Source organism: Desmodus rotundus, chromosome 1 (genome assembly GCF_022682495.2).
Source record: "Desmodus rotundus isolate HL8 chromosome 1, HLdesRot8A.1, whole genome shotgun sequence".
Taxonomy (NCBI): Eukaryota; Metazoa; Chordata; class Mammalia; order Chiroptera; family Phyllostomidae; genus Desmodus; species Desmodus rotundus.
The window spans coordinates 185,009,531-185,037,525 of record NC_071387.1 but is presented as its reverse complement, the minus strand read 5'-3'; the positions used below and the strand labels follow the sequence as shown (position 1 = coordinate 185,037,525).

The following is a 27,995-nucleotide window of genomic DNA, read 5'->3' as shown; positions in this document are numbered from 1 at the left end:
GAACAGAGTAGATGCCCAGTCAGGACTGGTTGGTTTGTTGGTTGGAATTGATTTATCTGACATCCTTTCTTCCTAGAATGACTCCTCAGGGTTCTTTGGCAAAATCCATAACTGTGCATTAATTTCAGATTTAAAAAACCAGTCCTGGTTGGTGTGGTTCGGTGGATTGAGTACCAGCCTGCGAACCAAAGGGTCACTGGTTCGATTGTGGACCAGGTCCCCAGTAGGGTTGCGTTAGAGGCAACCACACACTGATGATGTTTCTCTCCCTTTCTTTCTCCCTCCATTTCCTTTCTCTAAAAATAAATCAAAATCTTTTTAAAAAATCAACAACCAAGGTTGAAAAATGGGCATTCGGTCTGCTATAAAACCTTTCACTGTTTCCTGTGTGCACCCCTTTCCTCTTCGCACTCTGAGTCACACATGTTGCATGTGGTGTGGTGGTCCCCCGCCTGGTGGCTCTCTCCCTCTCAGAAGAGAGTCTCTGGACACAAAGCAGCTGGGGGAGACAACATTTACTGCCAAGACTCCACGCCAGGCCCGGAGCACCCAGCCGTGTTAGCACACAGTCCCGTGACGCCCAACCATCCCCATCATTAGAAATGAAGGGACCTAGACAAGACACATGCCTGCACACCCAGGCTGGGAGCACCATGCCAGGTACACAAGAGAGTCCACCTTTGGGGAAGCTATGGAATGATCAGAAGGACACACGCTGTTCTCTTTCTTCAGAGAAGGTACATACACATCAACAAAATGAGCCACAGTGGTTTCTGCAGTGGCTGAGAACAGGGACGACAGATTTGACGGGCTTCGTGCTGCCTCCTGGACCCTGCGACCACTGTACCTGGAGTGGGGATCTGGCTGGATGGCTGTCACTGTGATGGCCCAACTGGCTGGGCAGAGGACCCCTTCCTCCCAATTATACATACTCCGCTGAGGAGGAGACCTTTCCACAGACAGGAAAAGAATCTGGGTTGTTTGGACAATGATGAGGGAATGACAGACAAGTTCTCCAAGGCATTTCATGGGGGAGCACAAGGCGTAGCTTCTGTTTACCAACAGAGACAAAAAATTCCTCTTATCCCAAAGCCCAATTTAGGAGAGCAATGTTTTGCTCAAACCAAGGGCACAGCTGACTTTGGAGGGAGGTTCTTAGGCATTTCTGAGTCCTGTCCTCAGAATATAATGAAAATTCTGTACCTTTGTTACAGGCAAAAAATCCCCACAAAAATGTGGAAAACTTGAAGCAAAATATCAGGGGTTCTGTGGCCCCTCCTGAGTTTCATAACCAGCTTTAGATGAGAATCTGGGTCAGGGGTCAGCAAGCTGTGGCTCACAGGCCAAATCCCTCCGGTGACCTGCTTTTGTATGGCTGCAGATAACAGTGGGTTTTATGATCTTAAAGGTCGTTAAAAGAAAAGGAGGAGGAAGTAGAGGAGTGACAGAAACTCTATGTGACCCCAAACCTCTGATTTAGACATTCATGAACAGAAAGGCCTCTTTAGTATTTGTTTTTAACTAAAGCAAAAGCAAGCATACTTCATGGGCGAAAGGCTCGCTCATGATTGGTATAATTTCCCATTTCCACACTTACATTTCCAGATCAGATCATTTATGATGAGCTACCAATTTCATTGATCTCTGAGTAGGTGATCACATGCAAAAAATTTAGACAATCCACATGTGTATCCTCCTTAGATTTCCCCTCACAAATTTAGTGTTGTTCCCGGATCTTCGCAGGTTGCCTGTTGGGAGCCTCTGGGGATTAGTCTAAAAGCATCATGGTTGGCTGTGGGGACCACAATGACCCCACTCTGTGGAAGGAGATGGGGAATTGTTAGAAGCCTGTATGTTGTCAGCGCACAGCGGACAATTGCATGGTCATTCAATAAACATTTCACTTTCTTGCTGTGGCTGAGACAGTGGCTCTCAGACTCGGGTGTGTTTTGGCATCACCTGGAGAACTACTAAGAGCACAAAGAAGCCAAGGCTCTTCAAAGTAGCGGAGGAGCCCGGGCCTGTGTATTTTATCAAGTTCCAAACATCATTCAGATGCAGCAGAGGTTTGAGAGCCACTGGGCTGAGCATGTGTCCAGTGTCAGGGAAGCATACACCCCAAATTAGGCCCTTGAGGAGCCCACCCACCCAGAGCCAAGTGACAGTGGGTGTCTCTGTCTCCACACTGTGGGCGTTCCTTGTTGGGGTGTGGGTGGGGGGACTGTCATGAGCATTGTAAGTCCATTTAGCAGCAGCTCTGGCCACCTCAACCCACTAAATGCCCCAACACCCCCTCCCTCTGCAGTGGTGACAACCAAATGTCCCCAGATGCCCAGACATCGGCAACTGTCCTCTGGAAGCAAAATTGCCCCGGATAAGAACACTGATGTAGAAGGAGACAGGACTAAAAATAACCATGCACCATTTTATTTAGTAAGTATTCATTGAGCTCCTACTAAGTGCTATACATTGGGGAGCAAGGAACAGACAAAAAAAATAGGGTGATGCTCCCCCTGCCTCCCCTACATCACGGAGGGACCAGACTTGAACATCAGGTATTACAGGTGCTCTAAGAGAAGCCTGTGCCTTGAGCTGTGAAGGGGTGAGGCAGAGCTCTGAGTGAGCCTTGGCAGCTCTGACTCTCAGATTCTCTGACTCTCAGACTCAATGGGCCTAGAGGAAAAGTGTTCCCCCCTGACCGCCTTTTCTTATAGACCGGAGGTGTCAAACTCATTTTCACAGGGGGCCACATCAGCCTCACGGTTGCCTTCAAAGGGCCGAATGTGTAATTTTAGGACTCTATAAATGTAACTATTCCTTAAGTAGGGGCAAGGAGCTCGGTGCTGCCGCCGGCTAGAAACAAGGTGGAGGGCCAGATTCAGCCCACGGGCCTTGTGTTTGCCACCTTTGTTATAGACGGTTGAGGGCACAGAGCCTTGTGACCCTTGGGGACCGAGGTCATGCACCCCCGATCTGCTCTGTGCTGCCCTCTGTAGGAAATGCTACTTATCCCCCTGCCTGACCAGCTGGGGTGATGTCAACAAGGCCTTCTGAGCACATGGCTTCTGTTTCAGCATTGCCTCAGACCACCGGTCTTTCTGGAAACAGCCTCAGCTCAGCTCTTTGAAGCCCTCGAGCAGCCCGACCCCACTTCTCACATCATTACATAGTCTTTGGAACCCAGCCCATGTCCTACAGAGACTCAGCATCCAGGCTCTGCTGATTATAAATTGGGAGATGAGACAAAGGCGCCAGAGAAGCCCCAGCCTAGAGGTGTGCAGGGCTGCACCAACAGGAAGGACTGTGAGAAATGTTAGCAGGGCTGGAGCCCAGGGCTCAAGGGGCCAAGGTATGAGATGGGCTTGGTATGAGATGATGCCAATGGAGGCCACAGCCTAAAGGCCAAGAAGCAGGTAGAGTTGAACAGAGAGGAGGTAACAGACTGCACGAGAAGACAAAATAGTCTTGGACGAGAAAACTCCTCCTACAAGCCTGGAGGTGAAGACAGTGTGGCACTGGGCCTGCCTGGCTCCAGGCAGCAACATCGTGCAGTTCTCTCAGCGCGTATGATCAATACTGTCAACAACTACAGGAAAGTTTATTCCTCAGGCTAAACAAGTTTACTCCCCGTGCCACCTGCTGCATACAATTGCTTTTCTCGTTTTGCATTTGAGACTGCCCTGGAAAATCCGAGGTGGGGTTGTAGTGGCAAAGCACAAACCACAGCAGAAGAAGCCTACATTCACATGGGAATCGGCCATCTGACAGTGGCCCGGCAAGCTTTGGGCACAGAGGTAAATCAGTCCTGAAGTCCAATCCAGCGATGAGCTGAGAGCCCGTGGAAAAGCCACCTTGCCCTGAGCACCCAGGATGAGTCGGGCACTCAGCTGCATGTGGAGTGTACAGATAACAATGCCTCTACCCTCCAGATGGCCCTGATAAGAGAGTGATACGGTCACAGCTTAAATGATGCCAATACAAAGTCAATGGTGATCAATAATGGAGATTCAGAGAACCAAGGGGAAAGGGAGAGGCTAATTTCAAATGGATCAACTACTAAAACTCTTTCCTTGGTTTTGTCTGTGACTTGATCCCCCGTATTCGAGCCACGTCTGAAGTAGAGATACCTGAAGTGACGTTTTTCCTGTGAAATGCTCTAGTCATTTCTTTGAACCTACAGCGGGAGTTCCACTTTGGATCTTATGAGCACTCTATGTTGGATTTGTTTTAAATAATCACAGTGAGTGGTGGGCGCTTAGAGAAACGAGATGTGAGACACCACTCGAGAGAGAGGAAACAAAGCAGTTTAACCAGCGATGTTTGAATGAAAGCCTGTAAGAGGTGTTACGGCTTTTAACTATAAAATAGAAAAATAAATGGCTTTATTTTTATCTATTAGATTAAAAAGCTTATAGAATCTGCTTTAAAGAGAAGTTTCCAAAAGATGTATATCTACTGTCATTTCAATACTGATTATAGGGTTATTTCTAAGGAATAGATATTATACCATCATAGAGTTTTTTAATAAACAGCCTACAAGTATTTGTTTTAATGTTATATTAATGCAGAGAATTTGGCTACACCAGTTTCTAGCCAGACGTGGAAATCACCTCCTCAAGATAGGCAGAAGGTGGTTTAAGTGCACGGGGAGTGTGGAACTTTGTAGGCTGGACACATAGGACCATAGTTACAACTAGCTGTACAGTGACCGCCACCCAACGTTATTGGCTTTTTAAAAAGTTTTTAAACACTGAAGCATGCATAGTATGGTAGATCTTGTGTTTGAGGGAAAAGGGAAAAAAAGGAATCCCTCCTCCCTTCCAGAAAGAAACACCTAAGGAACTCGTGATGTGTTTCACCTGTTTGGGGACAGGTGTTATGAGTAGAAACCCAGACCCAAAGTCTCGTAGGATGCTGCAGCCCATTGATAAAGAGACAGGTGCATACCTCAGTCTATTTAAATATATATATTGGCCCTGGATGGTGTGGCTCAGTGTATTAAGTGCCGGCCTGTGAACCGTAAGGGTCACCGCTTCAATTCCCAATCAGGGCACATGCCTGGGTTGTGGGCCAGGTCCCCAATTGGGGGTGCATGAAAAGCAACCACTCATTGATGTTTCTCTCCCTCTCTCCTTCCCTTTTCCTTTGTCTAGAAATAAATAAATAAAATCATTTAAAAAAGTAAAAATACATATTGATCTTCCTCCTACCTGCAGACACTGTGGTAACTCCATCCTGCCTGCTGTGTCAGAGTTGTGGGTGTGTGGTTGGGGTCGGGGGTGGGGGGTGTTCCAGTCATTTTCCCTGCAGGGACCCTACTTATTAGTCTTTCTCATTTTTCAATTTCTGACAGCTTTCAATATAGTAGCCAGTTAATAACTTTTTTTTTAATTTTGGAGGAGACTAGATTGGAATCAAACAGAAACTAAAATAAAGAAAAATGCTTAGATTAATGTTGACAAGTTATAATGTTGACAGATTTGTTAATTCTTGATCTTTACCATTGGTTCATTGGTTGGCCCTGCCCATTCATTGATTACCAGTAAAGACAGGCTGATCATTAGAAAGTTTACTTGTGAGTGAGGAGGCAGCCCACCCCCGTGGTACTTTGGTGATACTCAAAGGAAAGACTGAGCGTCTATCTGTACGGGAGGAGTTATCCAGGGTTTCAAACCAGGTGCGCATGCGCTGTCCTAGGCTCTCTCAAGTCTAAATTCCATCATTCTCTCCTTGGAGACAGGGCCTCATCAAAGAACACAGAAGCAAGACTTAAGACACACAATCACACATTGCCACCCAGCATTCTTCTGGCCAAAGAGGTCTGACTGGCATTTTTGATAAACCTATTATTCTAACTGCCTCAGAGCTCAACCTGGTGAAAATCGCCTCAAGGAGTAAGGGTCTAAAACTCTTTTCTTACAAACGCCACCCTTCTGGTGTAGAACAATACCAGTACATCTCTCACCGCCTTTTCCCCGGCAGGAAGTTAGCTCTTCCCTTTCCAGGCGATCCTGTCAGAAAGGAGGGCTAGCTACCCCAAGGCAGAGTCTATAGCACGTCACACAAGAATGCTGTCAGTATTTGCCCAGTGGTATTATCTAAGGAACTGAGGAATTTTATTTATATTTTAAAATCAGCAAATGCCAAAAATATTAATTTGAATTGAGTGACCTTTCCCAGTATTACATTAAAATGCTGATAGATTCTATTTAAACATGTTCCACAGAACATTTTAGATATCAAAGAAAACATTTATGTTCAGTAGCATTTTTCATTAGGCCTATTTTATTTTATTTTAATTCCTAAAAAAACATCATCCATCTATATTGCATTCCAGCCCTTGCTTTCCTCTTCTTCACACACCTGGGTTTCTTCCACTTCTCCACTTGCTGCCTACGTGGCTTTGGACAACCACTGTGAGCCTCAGTTTTTTCACCTGTACAATAGAATGAAGTGTAACAGTGAAGGAGGTGGTGGACATGAAACAAGAATTCGTGTGTCAGTTACAGTGTGGGTGTGGAGGTTCATCCCATTCAATTCCTCCAGCCAAAGGTACTTGGGATTGGCCAGGTGGCTGCCTGGGGCTGTCAGCAAAGAGCAAAACCCTCTGCAACCAAACTTTCCCCCTAGACTAACTTACAGCAGTAGAAATTCTCAACACCAGCACCCCCAACTATGCAAATTGCCTGACTCCACCAAGACCCCAGGGCGGGGCCCAGCCACCTACATGATCCCACCCCCCAGGTGACTCATTCCTGCCAATGTCTGAGAACCATTGCCCAACCTAGGTCATTCTCTCTCTTCTGCAGTGTTCCTAAGTTCATTCAGTCACTTTGTACCTTCCTTCCATGAACCCACCTTCTCCAGATCCCCCTCCCCCCACAGGCTGAAGAAATTCTCAACTGGAGCCCGATCCTATCCCTGGCTAGGAGACAAAGAACACACTGTCAGGTGGTGGAAAGCATCCCATAGGGTTATTTCATATTTTTCTAGGTCTAGCGACTAGTGTAGTCTCACGTTTTTTATATCTCTCTGCTTCCCACTTGTGCATTGCATTTTAATGGGCTCCTTCTGTTGGCTCCAGATCAGCATGTGCCAGCCCAGGAAGGAGTTTGGTTAATCCCTGCCTTCAAAAGGTGCCAAGGGCATCCCTGTGGCTAAATTTTCACAGAAACCCCTCACCATGTTCTTAGAAAAACAATTCTAGTTTAGTTCTAGCCAGACCCAAGTAGGTATATTTTCGAGACAGGTGAAATTAGATCTCTAACGTATTTCAGTAAGCTGGAAGCTCTGTCTTTGAAAAATGTTTCACACTTCTCACAAAAAAGGATCCTTTGAATCAAAGCGCGTCTGATTCCTTCGTCAATGGTAAAGGAAGTAAACTTTGAAGACTTTCTGAAAGTCTCCCATTCTCAGTGGTCCCAGGGTGCTCACAGATCACACATATGGAACTGCGTTCGCCATTTCTCTAGTTGCATAACAGACATCTGTGACTTTCCCAGGTCTGGGATGCATTTGATAAATTAGTAGAATTGGTTGAAGCCATCCCTACCCAGTAAAACTCTATTTTTGATAAACATTTTGAAAAGTCAAGCAAAGTGTTTTCTTTGAAAGTAGGAGAGGAGGCATATGTGGAAGGACATTTTATTGGTGACGACCCTGGAAGTTGCTAACGGGCCCTTTTGCTTTGCAGGAATGTTAGTTCGGCTGGAGAGGAGGCCCGCAGGAGGATGCGGGAGTGCGAGGGGCTCACGGATGCCCTGCTCTACGTGATCCAGTCTGCGCTGGGGAGCAGTGAGATCGATAGCAAGGTTTGTTGTGTTCGCATAGATGAAGCACCTTAGACAATAAAGATGCCCAAAGAGCTAAGCAGTGACTGACAACAGTAGAGAGTTGTGTTTAATACTTTCACTCTGAAATATATCTTAATCTCCCTGTGTAAACCAACATTTCCTGGACAGGGCCTCTAAGCCTAGCCTACAACTAGACCACTCAACTCTTGATTAGCAATGAGTAGAAATTTAGATTGCTTTAAGTTCCTCAAACCACAAGTGTTCCAAAAAAAAAAAGAAAAACCCTGATGAGTGTACAAATTTTGCATACCACAATACTCAAAAGCTTGTACATTAGTTTTATTTTATGAAATCAATTTTCAAAAGAAATAGAAATGTTAAATCTACCTGAGACTTGAATAATCCTTTGTTTCTACAAGTTAGTTTAATAACTATTAATTGTATGCAATTTAAAAATGCCGCATGAAGTCCAAATAAATGTCAAAATGCTAAATAAATGAGGCTGTTGACACATTAATCGTCAGTCTATGCAGTTTTAGCTCACAAACCAAAATAGAACTGGGTGGGCTATTCCAGTGTTTGAGCTATTTTTATTTGTTCTTAATTTTTCTTTTGATTAGTTTTGATTCATTCCAAACATAAATTTGTAATCTCATAATATCCTGATATAAACACAGACTTTACCAATGCTTTTAAAGCAATACATGTAGCAAGTGTGATCTGTAATAAGAGTTTTAATAAGACATGTTGGGCCCATCAATTCTTTGTGGTGGGGAGACAGTCCTGTGCACTGCAGGATGCTGAGCAGCAGCCCTGGCCTTCACTCACCAGATGCCAGTAGCCTCCTTCCCCCATCCCCACTGTGTAACACGCAAAAAAATGTCTCCAGGCATTGCCAAATTCGGACCCATGGGATGCAGAACTGGCCCTGGTGATGAACTACAGCATAGATTCCATAGTTTTCAGTGCCGACTCACCAGAATTGCCTTTGGAGCATTTAGTAAACACATGTGCCTAGAACCCATCACAGCCCTCTGACCCTAAATGTCTAACTCAGGTCTCTGACTTTTGCACCTTTAAAAACTCACCAGGTGATTCAATGTGCATTTTGGATTGAGAGCCCACCTAAGTGGATACACCTTTGACTGGGCTCTAAGTGGGAATATGGTATAGTGTAATTTAGTTGTAAAGTCAGATAAAGAACAAATAATAGTGATTTTATCCATTTCGTGGCTAACTGGCATGGAGGGGGTGGTGATTTAACATAGCGCTTCTCAACATAACTGCACATTACAGAGAGACTGGGAAACCTAGAAAATTACTGGTGCCTGAGCCCTACTCCCTCAGTTTTGGGTCGACAGCATCTTCAGGGGCTCCAACCCTGTGAGTACTAGCGGACCACAGTTCTGAACATTGCCCATCACCCTGTCGGCGACACTCAGTTTTGTTTGCACCCGTTTGTTTGCTGTGTAGGCGTTATCAACATCCAGGACAGAACATGATGTAACAAAGGTGTTATTACTCCCTCTTGTAAACACCTTTAACAGCCATTTTAGACCTTTTAATATCATTGACAGGAACATTGACTCCCTAAAGAAGTGACCAGTCAAGATGTCTTGAGTATTTACAAATGTCTGTTAACGTAATAGAGACGTGATTTTTTTAAAGAGCTACCAACACTTTTTTTAAAGAGCCACAACCCAGGATCTTAATATTCAGAGAGTAAAGGACTAAGGCATTGGGACACTAAGCCACTTACTATAACAGATACCAAAAGAGTTCTGATGCTGTCTGAGCGATGCAGTTGCAAATGAAGTCAGCAGCGCCTTGGCCAAGTGCCAGGCCACTGCTGCTGGTGGGGACAGCAGCCTCCAGGAGCATGATTTAAAATCAGAGTGCTGCGAGGCACACACGTCGTCTTCCTGGTGTATCAGACGATAAACTCCTCTTTTAAATTCCACATTTTTCCCCAAAGAGGAAATTGGAATAATTGGGACGATTAAAACTACCTGAGATTTGAATAATCAGATATTCCTGATCGAGCAGCAAGAGCACTGAACTTGGCAGCAGAACACACGGGTGGGTGTGCCATCCCTACCTCCCATGGACTAGAGGACCACAATCCAGTGACTTCCACCTGGCAACCAAGAGGATCGTCACAGCTGCCGAAAAGATCAGATGGGATCGATGGCTTGGCAGAGCTTTGCTGGCCCGAATGTGCCATGCATTTTTGATGTATTATTATTGTCCCATAATTTTCCACTCAGCCCTCTGCTTGGCCACCTCTGAGCTTTCACAATGACAAGTTAGGAAGAGAAAAATGAGTACATGTTCTCTTTAAGGCCAGCAAAGTTAATGAATAAAAGAGCCTGGATTTCAGCACGCTCTCAACCTGGCTTCTATAATTGGGAGAGTTTGTTGAATGGATAACATATGGTGGAGCAGTCTCTGGACAACTTCCCTTTCTAATAGAAACTAAGGAATCAAAGTGACCCTGGTGACTATGAGAAACTGCTAAAAGCATTGTTGACAGCAATGCACGTCAAAAGCAAAACCACCAGCTGCCACGTGCCTTCTGCTGGTATCCCTAAGAAAGGCAGTGAGTAGCTGTCTTTTTTTTTCCCTTTTCTTTTCTCTTCCCCATAGAGAAAACTGCTTAATTGGGTAGTCCTCCTGCACCAAACTAAACAAAAGAGAGATTGATTGAGTCCCTGTGACCTCCCTGGCCCCGAGTCTTCTCTCTATACCACCTCCTCTCTCCCCACCCACTCTCTCTATCACTGGGCTCTCTCTCCCTGTCCAGCCTCTCCCCAGATCATCCCCAGCCACGGGACAGTTATGAAGCATTTCCCGAAACTGCTGCAGATGCATTCCCCAGTGGTCATGTGTTAAACAGAGGCATGGAGATGCCCTCCAGGAAGACGAACAGGAAGATGAAAAAGAAGTTTATTCTCCCAAATCTTTGATGTAAGGAAAATCAGTCTGAGCTTATTTGAAAATCATTCTGACTTAGGCTGTGACATTTTCCTTCCAGGGAAGGACTTTTCTCCCTTTCATGCATCGTCCCATGTTTACCTGCTTTCATGCCAGAGTCTTTTTTTGATGCTGCGAGGCTGCTTGAAATAGAAAATCAAGTTGACTCAAAGCCTGTGGGATTCACAGCCATGAAACCTTGAAAAGCTGACAAGAAAGGTCTAGAATGGCAAAGGCCCCAAAGATAGATCCTGAAAACCAGTTCTCCACGTTGGTTTTCATGCTCCCGTAATCAGATCAAAGACGTACATCGCCTTCCCCAGATTTCAGGCACAGGGAGGAGCAACGTGGAATTTGGACCCTGGTGAGCCACCCCCTCCCCCTTCCAGCCCTGACCCAGAACCAGAGAGAAGTGGCACAGTACGCTGGGAGTCACCGACCGCTTCAGCTCTTGTTCCCTTCAGCTGTGAAGTAGAACTAGTATCTTTGCCTGATCTGTGGCTATCACACAGTAGGGGTCAGAAAAATGATTAAATAACACTCACCTCAATTCTGTTTTCCAATTTTGTCCTTTTTTTACATTAGGCATTTTTTCCCCGCATCCCACAGTTCCTTGAATCCCGAAGGAAGGTCAGAAGGTTGAATGTGCCCTCCCCAGATGCACACATTGAAACCCAATCTTCAACATGATGGTAGCTGGTGGGGGGTGGCCTTTGGGAGGAAACAGAATCACAGAGAGATTTTGCCCATTAAACGGCAGAGCCAGGACTCACATGCAGACTCACCAGCTCTAGGTCACATGCCCGGACCTCCCCGAGGTGCTGTGTCCACCATCGTTCATGATATGAAGCCTTGTGTAGTCCCTCCTGAGTGACAGGCACTCTTCTCAGCATGTGTACAATGGGTGTGTTTCCTGTGGCTGCTGTAACAAACGGCCACAAACAGGATGACTTAAAAACGCACATTTATTATCTTACCATTTAGGGCAAGAGTCCCCTTTGGGTGTTGTTGGGCTGAAGTTGGTGTGTTGACGGGGCAGTGTCCCTTCTGGAGGCTCCAGGGCAGGAGCTCTTTCCTTGCCTTTTACAGCTTCTAGACCCCGCAGGCGTTCCTTGGCCCCCTGCCCGCTCCACTGCCTCTACAGACGGCCGCGGCAGGTCATGTTCTTCTCACATGACTTTGCTCTCCCTCCTCTGCCTCCCTCTTTCACTTACAGGAGCCTCATGATTACATGGGCCTACCTGGATAACCCAGGGTCATCTCCCTACCTCAAGGTCATCTGATCGGCAGCCTCAATTCCATCTGCAATCTCAGTTCCTCCGCCACATAACCTAACAGACTCACCGGCTCTGGAGATTCAGATGAGGACGTTTGGGGGGAACATTATTCTGCCTACCACACTTACATACCCTAGCTCACCTGATCCACACAGCAAAGTAAAACATGGGTATAATTATGAGCATCTTGCAGAGGAGGTCACGGAGCCATGAAGACGTGGGGTGCCTGGTCCACGTCACACAGCCAATATTCAGAGACGTAGGGTTTTGTAGGTATCCAGCCCTACAACATGTGTCTTCTACCACGGAGGAGCCCCTGTGCTAAGAAAACAGGAGCACCGGCCATTGCCAAGAAAATCAGTAGCTTGGTAACATCGATGCCCCCAGGCGACCACGGCACCTGGCTTGCCTGGGAAAACTCTGGTTTGCACCTCCTGCCCCATTTTACTCCCATTAAGGACAGTAAATATTAGTGCCACCCTCCCAGAGCTGACGGAAATCTGATCATCTGTGCTTTCAGTGATTCTGAGCCCCCATCCCCAGGTGTCTGTAAGTGGATAATATCTGGAACCTCTTGTGGTTGGAGGCTCTTTCCCACTCACACGTGAATTCCAGTCAACAATGACAGGTGTTTATAGAAGTAACTTGATTTGATAACTAGTTTCTTTGTGGGAAGCAAAGGTCTTAAGGCCTTTCTCAGCTTTTCTAAATGCTTTCCACTGTGGCTGTCCCGGGAGCCTTTAGGAGCCAGCAGCTAAATGCATCCAAAGAGAAATGTGTACGTGGAGACATTGCTTTTCTGGGCGGTGTGCTTATGGGTTCTTATTCATTCCTCCTGTCTTTCATTTGTCTTGGATTCTGCAGACCGTTGAGAACTGTGTGTGCATTTTAAGGAACCTCTCTTACCGGCTGGCAGCAGAAACGTCTCAGGGACAGCACATGGGCACGGATGAGCTGGACGGGCTGCTCTGTGGGGAGGCCAGTGGCAAAGACGCGGAGAGCTCCGGGTGCTGGGGAAAGAAGAAGAAGAAAAAGAAGTCCCAGGACCAGGTGATGCGGGCGACTCACAGCTGCATGCAATTATCCCCTTCCCTGATTGCAACATTCATATTTCGCCTGTATATAGGTACAGTGTTTTCAACGTGCAGTAACATCCCTAAGGAGCTTGCACAATTTTCCTGTGGGAATTTCACAGCTGAGATAGTGGAACAGCAAATGACTCCCCCATGTCCTACTGAGCCAAGATAGGGATTTTCAAGAAGAGAAAGAGCCACTCAAATCCCAGGCAGACTGTAAGGTGCCAGCTGATAAGAGTCAGACCCAGGTGCTGCTTCTTCCACGTGCGGATTCGCACATTTATGGAGGCCCCTGTGGGGTCCAGGTAGGCTGCCTCGCAGGGGGTTCGGATGCACGGAATAGGTGTGGTCTAAGAAGAGAAGCTGGGGAGAGATGCATGAAAATCCAGCACGTATTTTGTGTAGCATTTCTAAGCATTAGAGTATGCGGCCTTGTGGGAAATGGGGTGGCAGGCTGGGACTCAAAGCCCCCCCAGCAGAATGACGTTAGAAGCTTGGCCAAGGTGGGCAATTCCCATGAATTCAGGGGGCTGTCCAGCCAGAGAGGCCTCCTCAAAATTGAATGGCTTTTACCTCGAGCAGCTGTAAGTAGGTTGCCCTGAAGTGAAGTCAAGGCCAATAGCCTTGGTGAAAGCAGAATAGCCTCTATTGCTCTTGCCAGAGCCTCAGGGAAGCTGAACCCCTCGCCCACCGGCCCCCAGGTAAGGGAGTAATGTGGAGAAATGCCCCCCCCTGCTGCTGGCCAGACACCCCTGCCACGGGAGGATCTCCCCACCTCCCCTCAGCACTGTGGTCACATGTCCAGCTTTCTCCTGGACACTGACCATACGTCCAACTTTCCTCTGGACACTGTGGTCATATCCCAGCTGCTGAGGGTTGTACACACCCAAGATCTGACCATCCTCAAGCTTGGATGAGTGAGAAAACAGAACAGAACCCACAATACTCTGTCTCCAGGTTAATAATCCAAAATAAATACATAAAGTATATTTAAATCATGGTGCACCACTTTTAAAACTATTTTAGAAATCATTTCACTTTGAATAAAGGTTAAAGGAACTATTTTATTCCGAGTAGGGATCCATGGGAATGCATTCTTACACAGAATTCCTAACTTTGACTGGAAGGCGTCAGCGTTCGCATTTTCGTGGGTCCTGGTTCTCTAGCTGCTCGTGGGCCCAGAGGGCTGTTCCAGATACTGCTACTGCTAGATCTGTGTGATCCGCTGTAGCCATGCCTGTAGCGGAGGAGGTAGATCTGTATTGCCTCTTCGATGCTGACCTTCTCCTTCAAGGGCTAAATCTCCAGCCCTGCACTTCCTCCTGTTGCGGGTCAGGACTCTGAGTCTTTTGTCCTCTCCCTGAATCAGAGAAGCTGTTCAAGAGGATCGAGTCATGGTTCTTCATTCAGCCATTTCAAGCTGTTCCACCAGGGGGGCACATGGTCAGCCAGTGGGCATTTTTTGAACATCTACTATGTGACAGGCGTTATACTAAGAGATGTCAGATGCCTCAGTTTTCCCACCCTGTACTTAAGAGAGCCAGGCCATTATGAGTTCTGAACATGTTCAGTATCAAACAGACTAAGTATGCCCTAACAAAGGTATAACGGTCCTTCTGAGGGTGTCCTTATGCAGCCCTGTGGCCCCATGGGGCCTAGTCCCTGCACTGCTTTATTCTGGAATGTGAGCAGGCACAATAGCGATCAAAAAGAACAACAGCATATGGGCAGGAACATGGCTCTCCCCAGCTCTGCCCGGCAAGCATGATCCCTGGGGTCTCGCACCACCTAAAGACTCAGAACCTCTGGTTGGGCCCAGGCAACTTCAAAAGGCAGATTTGGGAAATTGCCTTAATATAGGTTTCACCTGGACTAAAAAAACTTCAGACTGAGACCAAAGTCATTCTAATTTCAAGGTTTTCTCTCCAGTCTGTTGTTCGGATTCTGAAGTGCATCCTTCTGATATCCCTTGCGCCGGTCACAGCTGTCTCGTTCAGTAAGACTTTGCCCTGAAGCCTGACCCCTTTCTCCAGCTCTGCCAAGGTGCACCCACCTGGCTTGGAGTCTTTCCAGTGACAGGTGAGATTAAGAGCTGATTGGGTGTAGAGAAGTCAGGGGTTAGAAGAGAATGTTCCTGGACTTTATCCCAAAATAGAGCCCTACTTTCAAGATGTTAGCTGCTTCGTGAAACCTTATGGTGAGAAATTTTCTGGGCTTAGAAAGCTGTCCTTTGAACCATATTTATCACATTGATGAGCTCTTTCCTGCGTTAAGTGAAGTGATTGTTGTCAAAGTCTAAATAGTTCAGTGGTCTCATTTTTTCTCTTATATTATCCTTTAAGAAAAAAGATTTCTGTAAGTTTTGCTAAAACTACTGCAAGTTAAAATACAGTGGAATATTGTTGTTTATAAGAAAGCTTCAGCCCTGGCTGGTGTGGCTCAGTGGATTGAGTGCCGGCCTGTGAACCAAAGAAAGCTTCAAAAGCATGGTTTCAACCAAGTGATAGTTTTTTAAAAGGCATTTTAACTGCCTCTCTATAAGACAAAAATATTTTGAAGTGCCCAAAACTTAAGCACCAAGAGTAATTATGGTGTAAACGGATAACAATTATGCTTTTTTATAAAACCATTTGAGTATACATTGTCAATATATTTAAAGGCAGTCGAAAATAACTCTTTTGTCTTTAAAGACCAGTGGAAGGGAGTAAAGGCTGAAAGGCCTGGGCATGGGAGGAGAGTGCAGGCAGGATATGAGATGAAGTGAAGAAGGAGAGCAATAGGAGGGCACCATCAAATCCAGGGGACCTCCTGGCATGGTGGCCCGCCCTGCCCAGGGAGAGAAGTGAGTACAGGTGGCACCACCTGCTGGGAAAGACTAGCATTTGAGCCAGCCTAGGGTCTCCTTCTGTAGGAAAACAGTGCTTCACCCTGAGAATTTCCTCCAGGGGTTTGCACCTGGGGAAAGCAGGACGCCATTCCAACAAAGGGGTTGAGGAGTTTCAAGGAATTAAAGGGTGGCTGCCTCAAGTGAGAGAAGGAGCCAAGGCCTGATTCATCGCTGTTACCAGGTTGCAGCAAGGTGAGAAATGGATGTGTTCCTGGGCCTTTCTGGGACATCCCCAGCTTTGCTAACAACCAGATCAGCAGGTTGCCTTCAGAGCCTGCAAATGATTTTGCTTTCTAAAAGCTTCTGGAGAGTTCCAGGTTGACAGCTTTAAAGATGATCAGATATCATCCATCCCCTGGTATCTCTGCTTATAAAGTCAGGTTTTTAAAAAATGTGTAGTGATTAGAGAAAATATATAATACAAAATGAAGCGAAGAAAGAAATATAAAAGTAGGTATGTGCACAGGTACAGATATGATGTAGATTAAACCTGGCCAGTTTTGTAAAATATGTAACATATGCAAATATTCATGTACAAAGAGTATGTGTTTCTAGAAAAAGTGCAGTAACATCAAAGACAGAAGTTAGTGATTGATTCTTTTTGTGCTTAGGTATTTACAAATTTTCTACAATGGGCCTTACATTTGTAACCTTTTCAAACACCATTTAAAAATAATATTTAAAAAGATACCATCTGATTAAGTCAATGTTTTCTTATAAGAATGTATAAGTTTTTGTCTCTTAAACTTAAGATACCTCATAGAAAGGCACAGGGGCTGTGTAAAATGAAAAGTTATCTAATCCATAACAAAGACTTCCCCAGGACTTAAGAGCCAGAGATTTTACCAGGAAGCAAAAGTAATAAAAATCATAATTGGTTTAAAATTTCCTCTGGAGCTTTCTATATTCCAGAAATGTATGTTGACTCTTACCTTTGGGATTGATATTATGTACCTAAGGAAAAATATTAGAACACCCTTCAGGTTGGATTTAGTTACAGTAAAAATCTCGAGGAGCCCTGGCCAGTGTGGCTCAGTTCGTTGGAGTGTTATCCTGCAGACCCAAAGGTCGTGGGTTTGATTCCCAGTCAGAGCATACACCCAGGCTGTGGGTTCAATTCCTGATCGGTGTGCATACAAGAAGGTAACCAATCATGTTTCTCTCTCTCTCTCTCTCAAAGCAATGAAAAATGTGTCCTCGGGTGAGGATTAAAAATATCTCGAAAATGTTTTCTTTATATCCCTAATAGGGTTAATTAAAGAAAATATGTGATACAAAGATGTGCTTCATTCACACTCTTATTTCGAGAATGGTCACTGCTGAAATGTACTGGAATCATCAGACTATGAGTTTCTGTGTGTGAAGTATTTGATAATTCTATAGTATGTGTCATATGCTGGTCCAAAGAGCTTTGCAAATTCATTAATTCTCAAGTCTGTTCAGAGCCTATTGCTGAATTGTAAGAAATTGCTAGTTTCTACAGCCATTTTTGGGCAGAACCTCCCCAAAGCAGTCTGTAGGTCATGTGCCAAGAAGCACATCACACATGGTGAGGGGCTCACTGCCGCCCAGCAGGGCCATGTGCCAGCCGACAGACCAGCAGTACAGCGGGGGCCATCCAAGGGCTGGGGTCCGGGTCCAGGGAAGTGGGAACAGAAAACATCGATTTATTTACCATATTTTTTGGACTATAAGACGCACGTTCCCCCCCAAATTTGGGAGGAAAATGGGTGCTCGTCTTACAGTCCAAATGTAGCTTACCTGGCTCACTGGGCGGTGGGGGGAGGGCAGTGGTGAAGCGGGGTTTTTTTTTCCTATTTTCCTCCTCTGAAACCTACGTGCATCTTACTGTCTGGTGCATCGTATAGTCCGAAAAATACGTTACTTTTCCACATTTTTTTAGAAAATACCATTTTTTGTTTTTCAATTGGGGGTATAGCAAGGCTCTCGTGATGGAGCCCTGAGATCGCTGGTGCTCAGTCGTGGATTAGAGGCAGCAGGACACTACCGGCCGTTTGCTAGAGCAGACCTGGGCCTTCAGGACCCACTCAGTGTGGACCCGACAGTGTTCAGAGAATCCCGCTGAGAGAAAACAGAGCAAGCAAGGTCCCCTAGAACTCAAAACCTCTCTCTTCTGCTTGAATATCATTTCTGAATTTTTTAATTCACGTGGTTTTGTAAGGTCTGTCCAGAAAAAGTACAGCCATTGTTAATGTAACAAGAAGAGTTTGAGCAACATCCATGTAACCTGACAGCCAAGGAAAGTGGACTGGAATGCGCATGTGTGAACAATGATGAGTTTACTGCACTAGTCAGTGGGGGCGGTAGACACCACTGAGTAGCATGTGCACTGTGTGGCCATCACATTCAAAATGATTGAGCGAGTAGAGCAATGAATCTGCATCGAATTTTGCGTTAAGCTTGAACATTCCTCTGTGGAAACTGTTTGGATGATTTAGAAGTCTGCAGCTATGGGCAGCTGGTGATTGGCAGCTTCATCACAACAGTATACCCACTCATGCATCACATCTCGTGCAGAGATTTTTTGTGAAACATCAAATCACCCAGATGACTCAGCCCCCCTACAGCCCAGATTTAATACCCTGAGACTTCAGACTCTGCCCACAACTAAAATCACCTTTGAAAAGGAATAGATTTCAAACTGTCAGTGAAATTCAGGAAAATACAACAGGATAGCTGATGGCGATTGGGAGAACTGTGTGAGATCTCAAGGTGCCTACTTTGAAGGAGATCATTTTCCTACGTGCAGTGTTTCTTATGTCTTGTATCTCCTTCAGTAAATGTCACAGATTTTCATATTATGTAGCTGGATACCTTCTGGACAGACCTCGTATGTCCATCTACATGGGAGAGGATGTATACCTATCAGAATTCAAAGGTGATTCTGATGTAGGCCTTTTATAGGGCAGACTGTCTCTCATCTGTTTCACACTTTACTGAGTTGTGGTCAGCTTAAGGGTAGTAAGTGTGATTGTTCTTTTTTCATCTTGTTCTTTCTTACGTACGTTGTGGATGCCAAATGCATAATTAGTGACAGTTTCACTTACGATCTCACCATGATACTTTATATGCAAAAGCAAGAGCAATATGCCTCTATGTAAAACCTTTGTTAGCCTAAAAGCAAGAGGGCCTTTCGAAGTGAGAGGCCATCAAGCATGTATATGCAATCAATAAGAATAACTATCTGGGAATCATTGATGCAGGCTGAAGCCTGAGAGACGTTAGGAGTAGGAGATGAAGGCAATGGGTGCATCTGAGGAAGGGAAGGGGGATGATTACATCAGTAAAGGAAGGCATTTTTATTGGTGCAGATAACATAACATAGTGATGCTAATTCTAAACAATGTCTTTAATTTGGGGTCCATCAGTCATCAGTCCATTAGTTATAAGTGCTTTCCTTGGCAAACAGTTCTTTGGGATACAGTGTTGCCCTAGGCCCAGTCAAAGGTTATTTTGCCCTGGTTTTAACATTCCAGTAGTTTGAGATATAAGACGTGCAAGTTGTCCTAATCACCTCTCCAGGATAAATTCTTAAAAGTGAAATGTCTAGACCAAATGCATGTTTCTAAGCCTTTGGATACATCGACCAGTGTTCACCTTAATCACTCTAGATACCAGCGAGAGTTGAAACACGTTTTGATTTGATTTATTATCACTTGAGGAAGCTGTCCTTCGTGACATTCTTGATGCCTTTCCTAATCTCACAGGGTGTTTTTCTTTCGTCAAGACAGTTTTCATTTCCTTATTGGTAACCATCTTTTTTCTTTTGCTGCTTAACACCATTTCCTTCCTCACCATCTGCTGATGTCAGCTGCTGCTCATTCCTCACGGCCGGTTCCAGGAGAATCTCACTCTGCTTTTACCTCACCGTCTGCCAGGAGCTTGGTGACTCAAGGCATGGTATTTCACATCCTCCGAGCAACAGATCGCAGGAGCCTGCAAAGGTGGCAGCTGCACATTTTCATGCAGTGTCTCCCCTTTGCCACGCCCCAGGAATGAATGAGATTCCTCTACTTCTGCACCATAGAAAACATATCCTATCACCTAAAACTGTTGCTCTTCTCATTTCAATGAGTTCACAGATGTAAAACTTTATTTTAGGTGTCTCTTTTAGTTTCCTTATTTACATTTTACCATGCAGGACTCCACCCATTAATAAATATTCTGCATCTTGGCACTAGACCATGGCTTCTCAAGCTGGCACTGCTGACATTTCGGGGTGGATAATTCTATGTTATGGGGCCTGTCCTGTGCATTGTAGGATGTTGAGCAGCATCCCTGGCCTCTGCCCAATAGATGCCAGTAGTGCGGCCTCCCCCCCCCCCCCAGTTATGGCAACCAGAAATGTCTGCAGACATTGCCAGTTGTCTCCTTAGCTGGTGAAATCATCCCAGTTGACTGCATTAGATTACCTTTGAGGGACATATCACCAAAGATATAAACAAGTGAGACTACGAGATTACCTGAAGGAGGTCAGGGACAGAGCCCCCTTTAAAAGGCAGGTAATGGGGAAGGTCATGGCCCAGGTGAATGGGAAGTTAGGTACAGAGAGAGTTCTGGATGAACATCACTGGCGTTCCAGCTGGTGCCATCATGAGGACTTGGGGAAGCAGCAGGTGAGCCCCGTGATGAGGACCAGCCTTGGTAACAGTCTTCTGTGGGGCACAGCGCAGGGGCCTGATTGTGCCAGTGTCTGGAGCAGGCAGCACCACCCGCCCCTCCCACCTCTTCCTAAGGGAAGTATGTGTCCGCACGGTCCCTTCTCAAAGCTGTCTCTGAGTTTATATTCTTCTGAAGCTTTGTTCAGAAACCACCGCACCCTGCCTCTGCTTTAATACAGGTTTCTAATCTTGCAAATGCAAACCCCCTCATATCTTCCGCAAGGCAAGCCTGGAGACAGTGTGTCTCTCTCGGTACAGCTCATGGGCCCTCCTCTCTCACCTGCATCCTTCGCTGCTCTGCCCAGCTCAGCCTGCTCCCCCCACCCCCCTGTAACTGACATCTCCTGAACAGATCCCAGGGGAATCAGATACCTGAGCTACCCTTTTCTTTGAACTCCCCAAGAATCAATACAAGAATCATTTTTATTCTGGCTTTTTACCATTGCTTGGAGTTTTTAAAAAATCATCACTCCTATTCCCCATCTCCCTTCCTCCACCCCACTCCAAAATAGCTGGAAGTAATAATGAAACATTGTAAAGGCAAAATCAATTAGTAACTCTGCTATTCAAAGCAAGTCAAGCAAATGGCAGACTGCGGACAGACTTGGGTTTAGGTTGCTGCTTTTTAAAGACCTTAGTACTGACTGCGGCCTCGTGAATCCTAACCCTGCGTGAGGGAAAAATCAGTCTACCTTCACAGAACCATCTTGCAGTCGTCTTCTCTTCCCTGTGTCGTGTGACTTCGCCTGGGAGGGAAGGGTGGGATTTAAAACCAGAATGCTTCCTATGACTGCAGGCTCACCCCTTCATCTTGCAGTATCATGAGACTACGGTGCGTTGCACTGAAATCTCTGAAAATCAAAGCCTGCACTGTGGAATGACTGCAGTGCTCCCTCCTCGGTAGAGAAATCTAGGCACTAGAGATGGATTCTGCTGGCAAAGAGGCCTCCTCTGTTTGTGTTTCAAGGATACAGCTCAGCAGTCAAAGTGCTTTTCTTTACTTAGACCTGAATGACCATGACAAAATGTGAGGAGGAGCAGCATGTGTTAGCATTTCTCCTGAAATGCAAAGCCCTCTCCCTTCCTGTTGGCACCTCCAGGGTGCCCGGCCCAGTGCAGAGGGCCCAGTAGGAGACAGAGGCTGGGCCAGGTGCTAGCTCCTTCACAGGGGAGGAGCTGAAGTCCTCTTGTTAATTCTCATTCCATAGGGGCTTTGATGAATGTGGTCATTCAAGTGGTCTTGTGAGCTGTCATCCTTAAAGAGCCCCGGTATTAAAAAGTCTCCTTATAAAGTCTATGGACATCTTTACTTTCCAGTTTTGCACTTTCTGATTTTTATCCCGAAGTCCCGTCTTTCTCTTCCTATAAGTAGCACATGGCTTCCACTATTCCATCCTCAAGCCAACTAAGATAGAAATCTTTTAAATAGAATTTAAGCCCTAGAGGGAAGCAAAAGTATTAAAAGCAAGTCCAAAGAAAAGCTTTTTCCTTTTCTATTCTTTTTAACTCACACACTGAACACGTTCCCCGACCTACGTGAGTCTCTTCCCCGGGCAGACATTTCTTACAGCGGCCAGCTCATCTGTCTCCCCTTGCCGGCCGAGGATCATATCAGAAAGCATCGTATCCAAACTTCAGCAGCCCCTTGGCTGCTAAATTGGGAGCTTGTTATTTTCTTCTTTTCTAAAAAGGTTTGAGCATTACCATCTTGGAGAGAGAATATATATTTTTAATTTTCTATAAGTTCAGAAAGTGAGTGTTACAAACTGTTCACTGATTTGTTTTATTGACACTATTCATACAGTCAGGCATTCAGGGCCAATAAAGTACTGCTAGTAAGATACTGAGTGTGGCACTCTCTGGGATGACAAATCAGTCTATCAGTTTGCTCCGTGATCTTCTGGGACACAGTCCTGCCACACACTTCCCTTGTTTTGCTGCAAGCCTATCCCCAAGAGAGCTCCATGGCAGAAAAGTCGTGGTGTACCTAGAGGGTCCTCCTAATACTAAGTTTTCTTAGTCCTTGCTATGATTACTGTCTCAGCCCGCTTGGGCTGCTAAAACGAAATACCATAGACTGGGTGACTTAAACAACAGGCATTTATTTATCACAGTTCTGGAGGCTGAAAGTCCAAGATCAAGAGACCACCTGATTTGGTATCGGCTGAGGGCCTTTTCCTGGTTCACAGGTGGTCATCTTCTTGCTGTGTTCTTACAGGGCAGAGAGGAAGCTCTGGTCCCTTTCTCTCACAATAAGGACACTATCCCATCATGGGGGCTTCACCCTCATAACCTCATCCAGCGGTCCCCAACCTTTTTGGCAGCAGGGATGGGTTTCATGGAAGATAATTTTTCCATGAATGGGGGGACTGGGCAGGGGGAAGGACAGGAGGCAAAGCTCAGGAGGTAACATGAGCAAAGCTGGCCGCTGCTCACCCCCTGCTGTGCGTCCGGGTTCCGAACAGGCCACTGATCAGTACTAGTCTGCAGCCAGGGGTGGGGTGTTGGGGACCCCTGAAATCCTAATCACTTCCCAAAAGCCCCACCTCCCAAGACCATCACAGTGGAGATCAGGGCCTCGCCATATGAATCTTGGAGAGACATAGGCATCCAACCCTTAGTATTATTCATACAACATCTCAAAACTCTGTCTAACCCACTTAATCTTCAGCTTCATGAACTCTAAAAATATGTGTAAAATTCTAAATTCCTATAAACAAGATAGTGAATAAGAGGGACTTTAAAGCTAAAAATATATTCTGTTATTTTTCCTGTTTAAAAACATCAAAATGACTTACACAAAATATAATTTGAACATTTAAGTGATACCCTTAAGAATTGAGAGCTGCTAGAACTTTTGCTAATTTTATTTGTTGAAACCTAACAGATGAAACGAAAATATGCACAAAATTGAGGAACATTCATTTAACTATCAAGTGTGAAGAGTAAAACTATGACAAGAAAGGGATATTTCTACTGAAAACTTCTCCCAAGCTGGAATAAAAGTTTTTAAAATCACAAAATGCTTTTCTCCTTTCTTTTTTGCTTTCCCTTTTACTGATTTCAGCTTGATTTTTAAATTTAAACCAAATGCACAGTTATACGTTTATGTGTGAGTAGGTGTGTGCATATGTCCCAACCTGGCAATAATGCAGATATTATAATCAAAAAATACTTTGCCAGCATTGCCCTGTTGGCTTCTTAGAAATTCTTTGTCCCCTTGGCTGTGCCCTGTCTTTATTACATAGAAAGTTCTCTCTCCTGACTTGATGACATTGTTTTTGTTATTATTAAAACATATATATTATTTTATAATTTTCATATTTCAAGCTCTTAATGAAGTCTGGTAATATGTGTGCCCTCAAGACACATTCCAAAATAAGCAGTTTGCACAAGGCTCATAAATTTAGTCCTCTGTTCTCAGAACAAATAGCTGGATGATCCCTGTTTTGACTCTGTTAAAAATTTAGCCACGTTTGCATTCTGCCCGTGTGCCCGTTTTCTAGAAAATTGAGGATAGGGACATCTTTTGTTTAAATTTATAACCGACATACATCCGCATTGGTAAAAGAGTTGCACAGCCCGTGATTTCCCGTGGACCCTCACTGGCGCAGACAGCTAGCGGTGAAAGCAGGCACGTGCAGACCGGTTTCACGAGGTCAGTCTGACCCTGTCGGCCCTGACTGTTGGCAGGGTAACATCCAGTGTGTTAGCACAGCTCCTATGACTTCTGTTCTTTTCATGGGTGAAAAAAGCAGTTCTTAACGGATAATTGATGCTTCTTTCCCTCTTAACTCAAAAGTTTGAATAAAGTGCCCAGCTATAGTGCCTGATTTGGAACAGTTTTTTTTATTTAATATTGACAGGCCGGGGCACCGTCAACATTATGAAATAGCAGAGAATTCCATTTCTAGCTCCCATCCAAGATTATCCGTACTGTGTCTGTTTTCCTTTAATTTCCTCCAGATTCTCTATGTAAGCATTAAGAAAGGGTTGTAATAAAAGGTATTTAAGAGCCACAGAGATAGCATGTCAGAGCAGAAGGAAATCGTCTGTTGATTTGGCTGTTTATCCTGTTTTGTTGTGCAGACGTTAGAAAAGGAGAACCAGCTGGAACCCAGCAAACAAAACACAGCTTCATTTTGCTCCTTGTGTAGTTCGCCTGCCACGTGTGCTTATGAGCACGCACACACTGTACACTCTTGCCGTGGTGTTAGCTCTTATGTGAGAGAGAACTTCCATCCTTGTTGAGTTCTAAATTTCGTAGTCTGTTTTTTTCAATATTACTAAATTTTCATATGAAAACGAGAGTTTAAAAGTTTTAAGGAGATGACAAAATAAAAAAATAAAAGTAAGCCCAAATGAAATCATTTCCCATTTCCCATTGTACTAGCAGACAGACACAATCACCCAAGCAGGTTTCCTTCCAGAAGCCAGTATCACTCCCGCTTCGTCCTCCATGTCAACAAACCAACAGATCGGCAGAGCTCTTTGCCTGGGGCTGTGTCTCTGTCCCACAGAGTTAGCCAGTCTCAGGTAGTGAACCGGTGCAGTGTGACAAGGAAGGTTCACCTTCATTTTTGGTTTTTTCTGTATTTAAAAGAGATGTGCAGGTTTTATTGATTGGCTGTGCACAGATGCAAAGTCATCTTTGAACAGTTTAGAAATGACTTTGGTTTAAAAAAAATAAGAAGATTCTCACATTGAGAATCTAATTTCTAACACTTGTTAGAAAGCTGTAAATAATAACACTCTTATTGAAAATGACCTTTAATGGGACGTCCAACATTCATCCTTGGGATATCATTCATCCCTGAGCTTTAGCCTTGACTTAAACTAAGCTATATCATAACAGAGGAAAAGAAGGCATGAGTTTTCAGGGGTTATTTTGAAAGTAAATGATGAAATTCTTGAAATTATTTGTAACAGTTAAAAAACTTTACATGAACATCTCATTTTTATGTCACAAGGATATGAAATAAGCCTGTTTTCTTCCAGTAAAATTTTCAGAAGACACTTACACAGATTCTGAAATATAGCTGTGATATATATATACATATATACACAAATACAGGTATATGAAATAGCTGTGAGAAAGCTTAATACATGACACTTAGACTATATTTATTTTAAGCGATCATTAAGAAACACAAAAAAGCAGTTAAGTAACTTAGTGCTTGGACTCCAAGATTAAGGGTTATTTTGTTTTACTATGGTTCTTCTCAAAAGTGAATATGGGAGTATTTTTTCTATATATATAGTTTATTTCATTTCTACCCTCATTGTATTCATTGCCTTTATATTTCACAAATGACAAAGGCTGATATGATCAAAGAGCATAATCATTAATACAGTTTTTAGTTTTTTAAAATTATAAAAGTGAAAACTTGCAATGTAGAGAAAATAAAAGGCATAATCATTTTATTAATAAGTTTTTATTATTGTGACATGGTTTTTATGGTGCATTTTATATGCTACAGAGCACAAAGCCCGTACCACTTTTTATCCTGCTCTGTTCATTTGATGTTTATTGTAGTCATTTGCCCAAGTTGCCCTGAGGTCTTCAAAACTATGCTTTTCAATGGTCTACTAATATTTCTTTGCACAGCGATCCATAATTTCTAAATTATTTGTAATTAATTTTCCATCTGTTCTTCTGTTATTTATTAGATTCAGTTCAAAACGAACTTAACTACATCGGAATTGCTGTAAGATCTGGTGCGTCTGTATGACGTCAATGTATCTAGTAAACCACAGCCACTTTCTCTTTTGTTCATTCTATCATTTGTTTGAAGCCCATAGATACAGTGACAGTCCTTAAAATCAAACAAACATGTTTTACAAGTTATGTAGAATTTATCAGAGTTTACACTTATGCATAAGAAGTGAAGGCATTTGATTGTTACTAAGCACTATGTTTTGTCAATAGTATGCTAACTATAAAATATGCCACCTTGACCTTTAGCCTTCTTCCTCCCTGCCCAAAGCATCTCTTCTCCTGCTTTCCTATAGAGTGACCTAGAAGTGTTTTCAGGGAGTTTATCCATTCTACTGCCAGTTACATTCACTTATGTCCATGCTGCAGCCCCTCCACTCTCTAGCATAAGCTCCCAGTGGGCAGGAATGGCTCTAATTTTGGACAGCTACTACATTACCCTACGTGTAGGACATGCTTACCAGATATTATGACACTCTGCTTTTTTTTTAATCATGTGTAATGTTTATAGAAAGCAATATTGGGAAGTATAACGATGTTAAAGATGTTTACTCTCTCATTTTTCTTCCTTCAGTGGGATGGAGTAGGACCTCTTCCAGACTGTGCAGAACCACCAAAAGGGATCCAGATGCTGTGGCACCCATCAATAGTCAAACCCTACCTCACACTGCTCTCTGAGTGCTCAAATGCAGACACGTTGGAAGGGGCTGCAGGCGCCCTGCAGAACTTGGCTGCAGGGAGCTGGAAGGTATGGCTAGTTCATTACCATAAAAAAGAAATCTGGGACTATGAACACAACCTTAAGAAAGTAACAGAAGTCCAGTTTTGAGAAATGCAATTCTAATGAAGTTTTTGAGGATGTTAGAGAAACACCAGTTACACTGAACCGTTGGACTTAGAATAAAATATTCCTTTGAAAAATTCTTCTTTAGGGCTCAGGGGTCCTTGAAGATCACTACCAAACACAGATGGATAGGTATAAGGCTAGTCATTGAAAATGCTGTGATATGTTTTCCATTCTACTTGTGTAGCTGAGCTACTTCATTTTCAGAGGAGACTGTGACATGCTGGTGCTTTTCAGAGCACCGCTGTTGACTGCTAAGGGAGCTAACGGCCAAACATCTTGTGTAAAATCCCATGTGGATTGCTATTATGTTGTCGGTGGTCCTGTGCCCAGAGGAAAAGAACCTACTGATTTTTAAATCATTGGCTTACAGAGAAGAGTAGTATTGCTAGTTATCTTTGGCAAATGTTAAAACAAACATGAGAGTGGGAAAATTAGAGTCCTTATAAATACATACTGTCCCTGATTGGTTTTCACTGAAAACTTCCATGACCCTCAGTTTGAGCAGAAAGGGGTTCACCATAGCAAAGAATTCCTGAGTTTGATAACTAATGGTGTATGAGCTAAATTGCCTTAGTTCATAAAAAATATGATGTTTCAGAAGAATGAGGGTATATGGGGAAAATATCTAGAGAGGAAGTTTGGATGTCTGCCATCCATTTCCCATTAATTTAATATCAAAGTGTGGGTCTTGAATATGCATAATCACTCTGTTAACATTTTCTTTAAAACAATGTTAATATAGGC

At 44.3% G+C, this 27,995-nt stretch overlaps 1 protein-coding gene across 4 annotated transcripts in view; it reads left to right on the top strand.

Moving 5' to 3' along the window:
• CTNND2 (catenin delta 2) overlaps nt 1-27,995 on the top strand; it is an 822,756-nt gene that overhangs the window by 688,545 nt on the left and 106,216 nt on the right. For all 4 annotated transcript variants that reach the window (XM_053913918.1, XM_053913908.2, XM_053913912.2 and 1 more), the window contains 3 exons: nt 7,694-7,811; nt 12,908-13,093; nt 26,979-27,152. In XM_053913918.1, the coding sequence (XP_053769893.1) occupies nt 7,694-7,811; nt 12,908-13,093; nt 26,979-27,152 (478 nt within the window). The remainder of the gene's footprint in view (nt 1-7,693; nt 7,812-12,907; nt 13,094-26,978; nt 27,153-27,995) is intronic.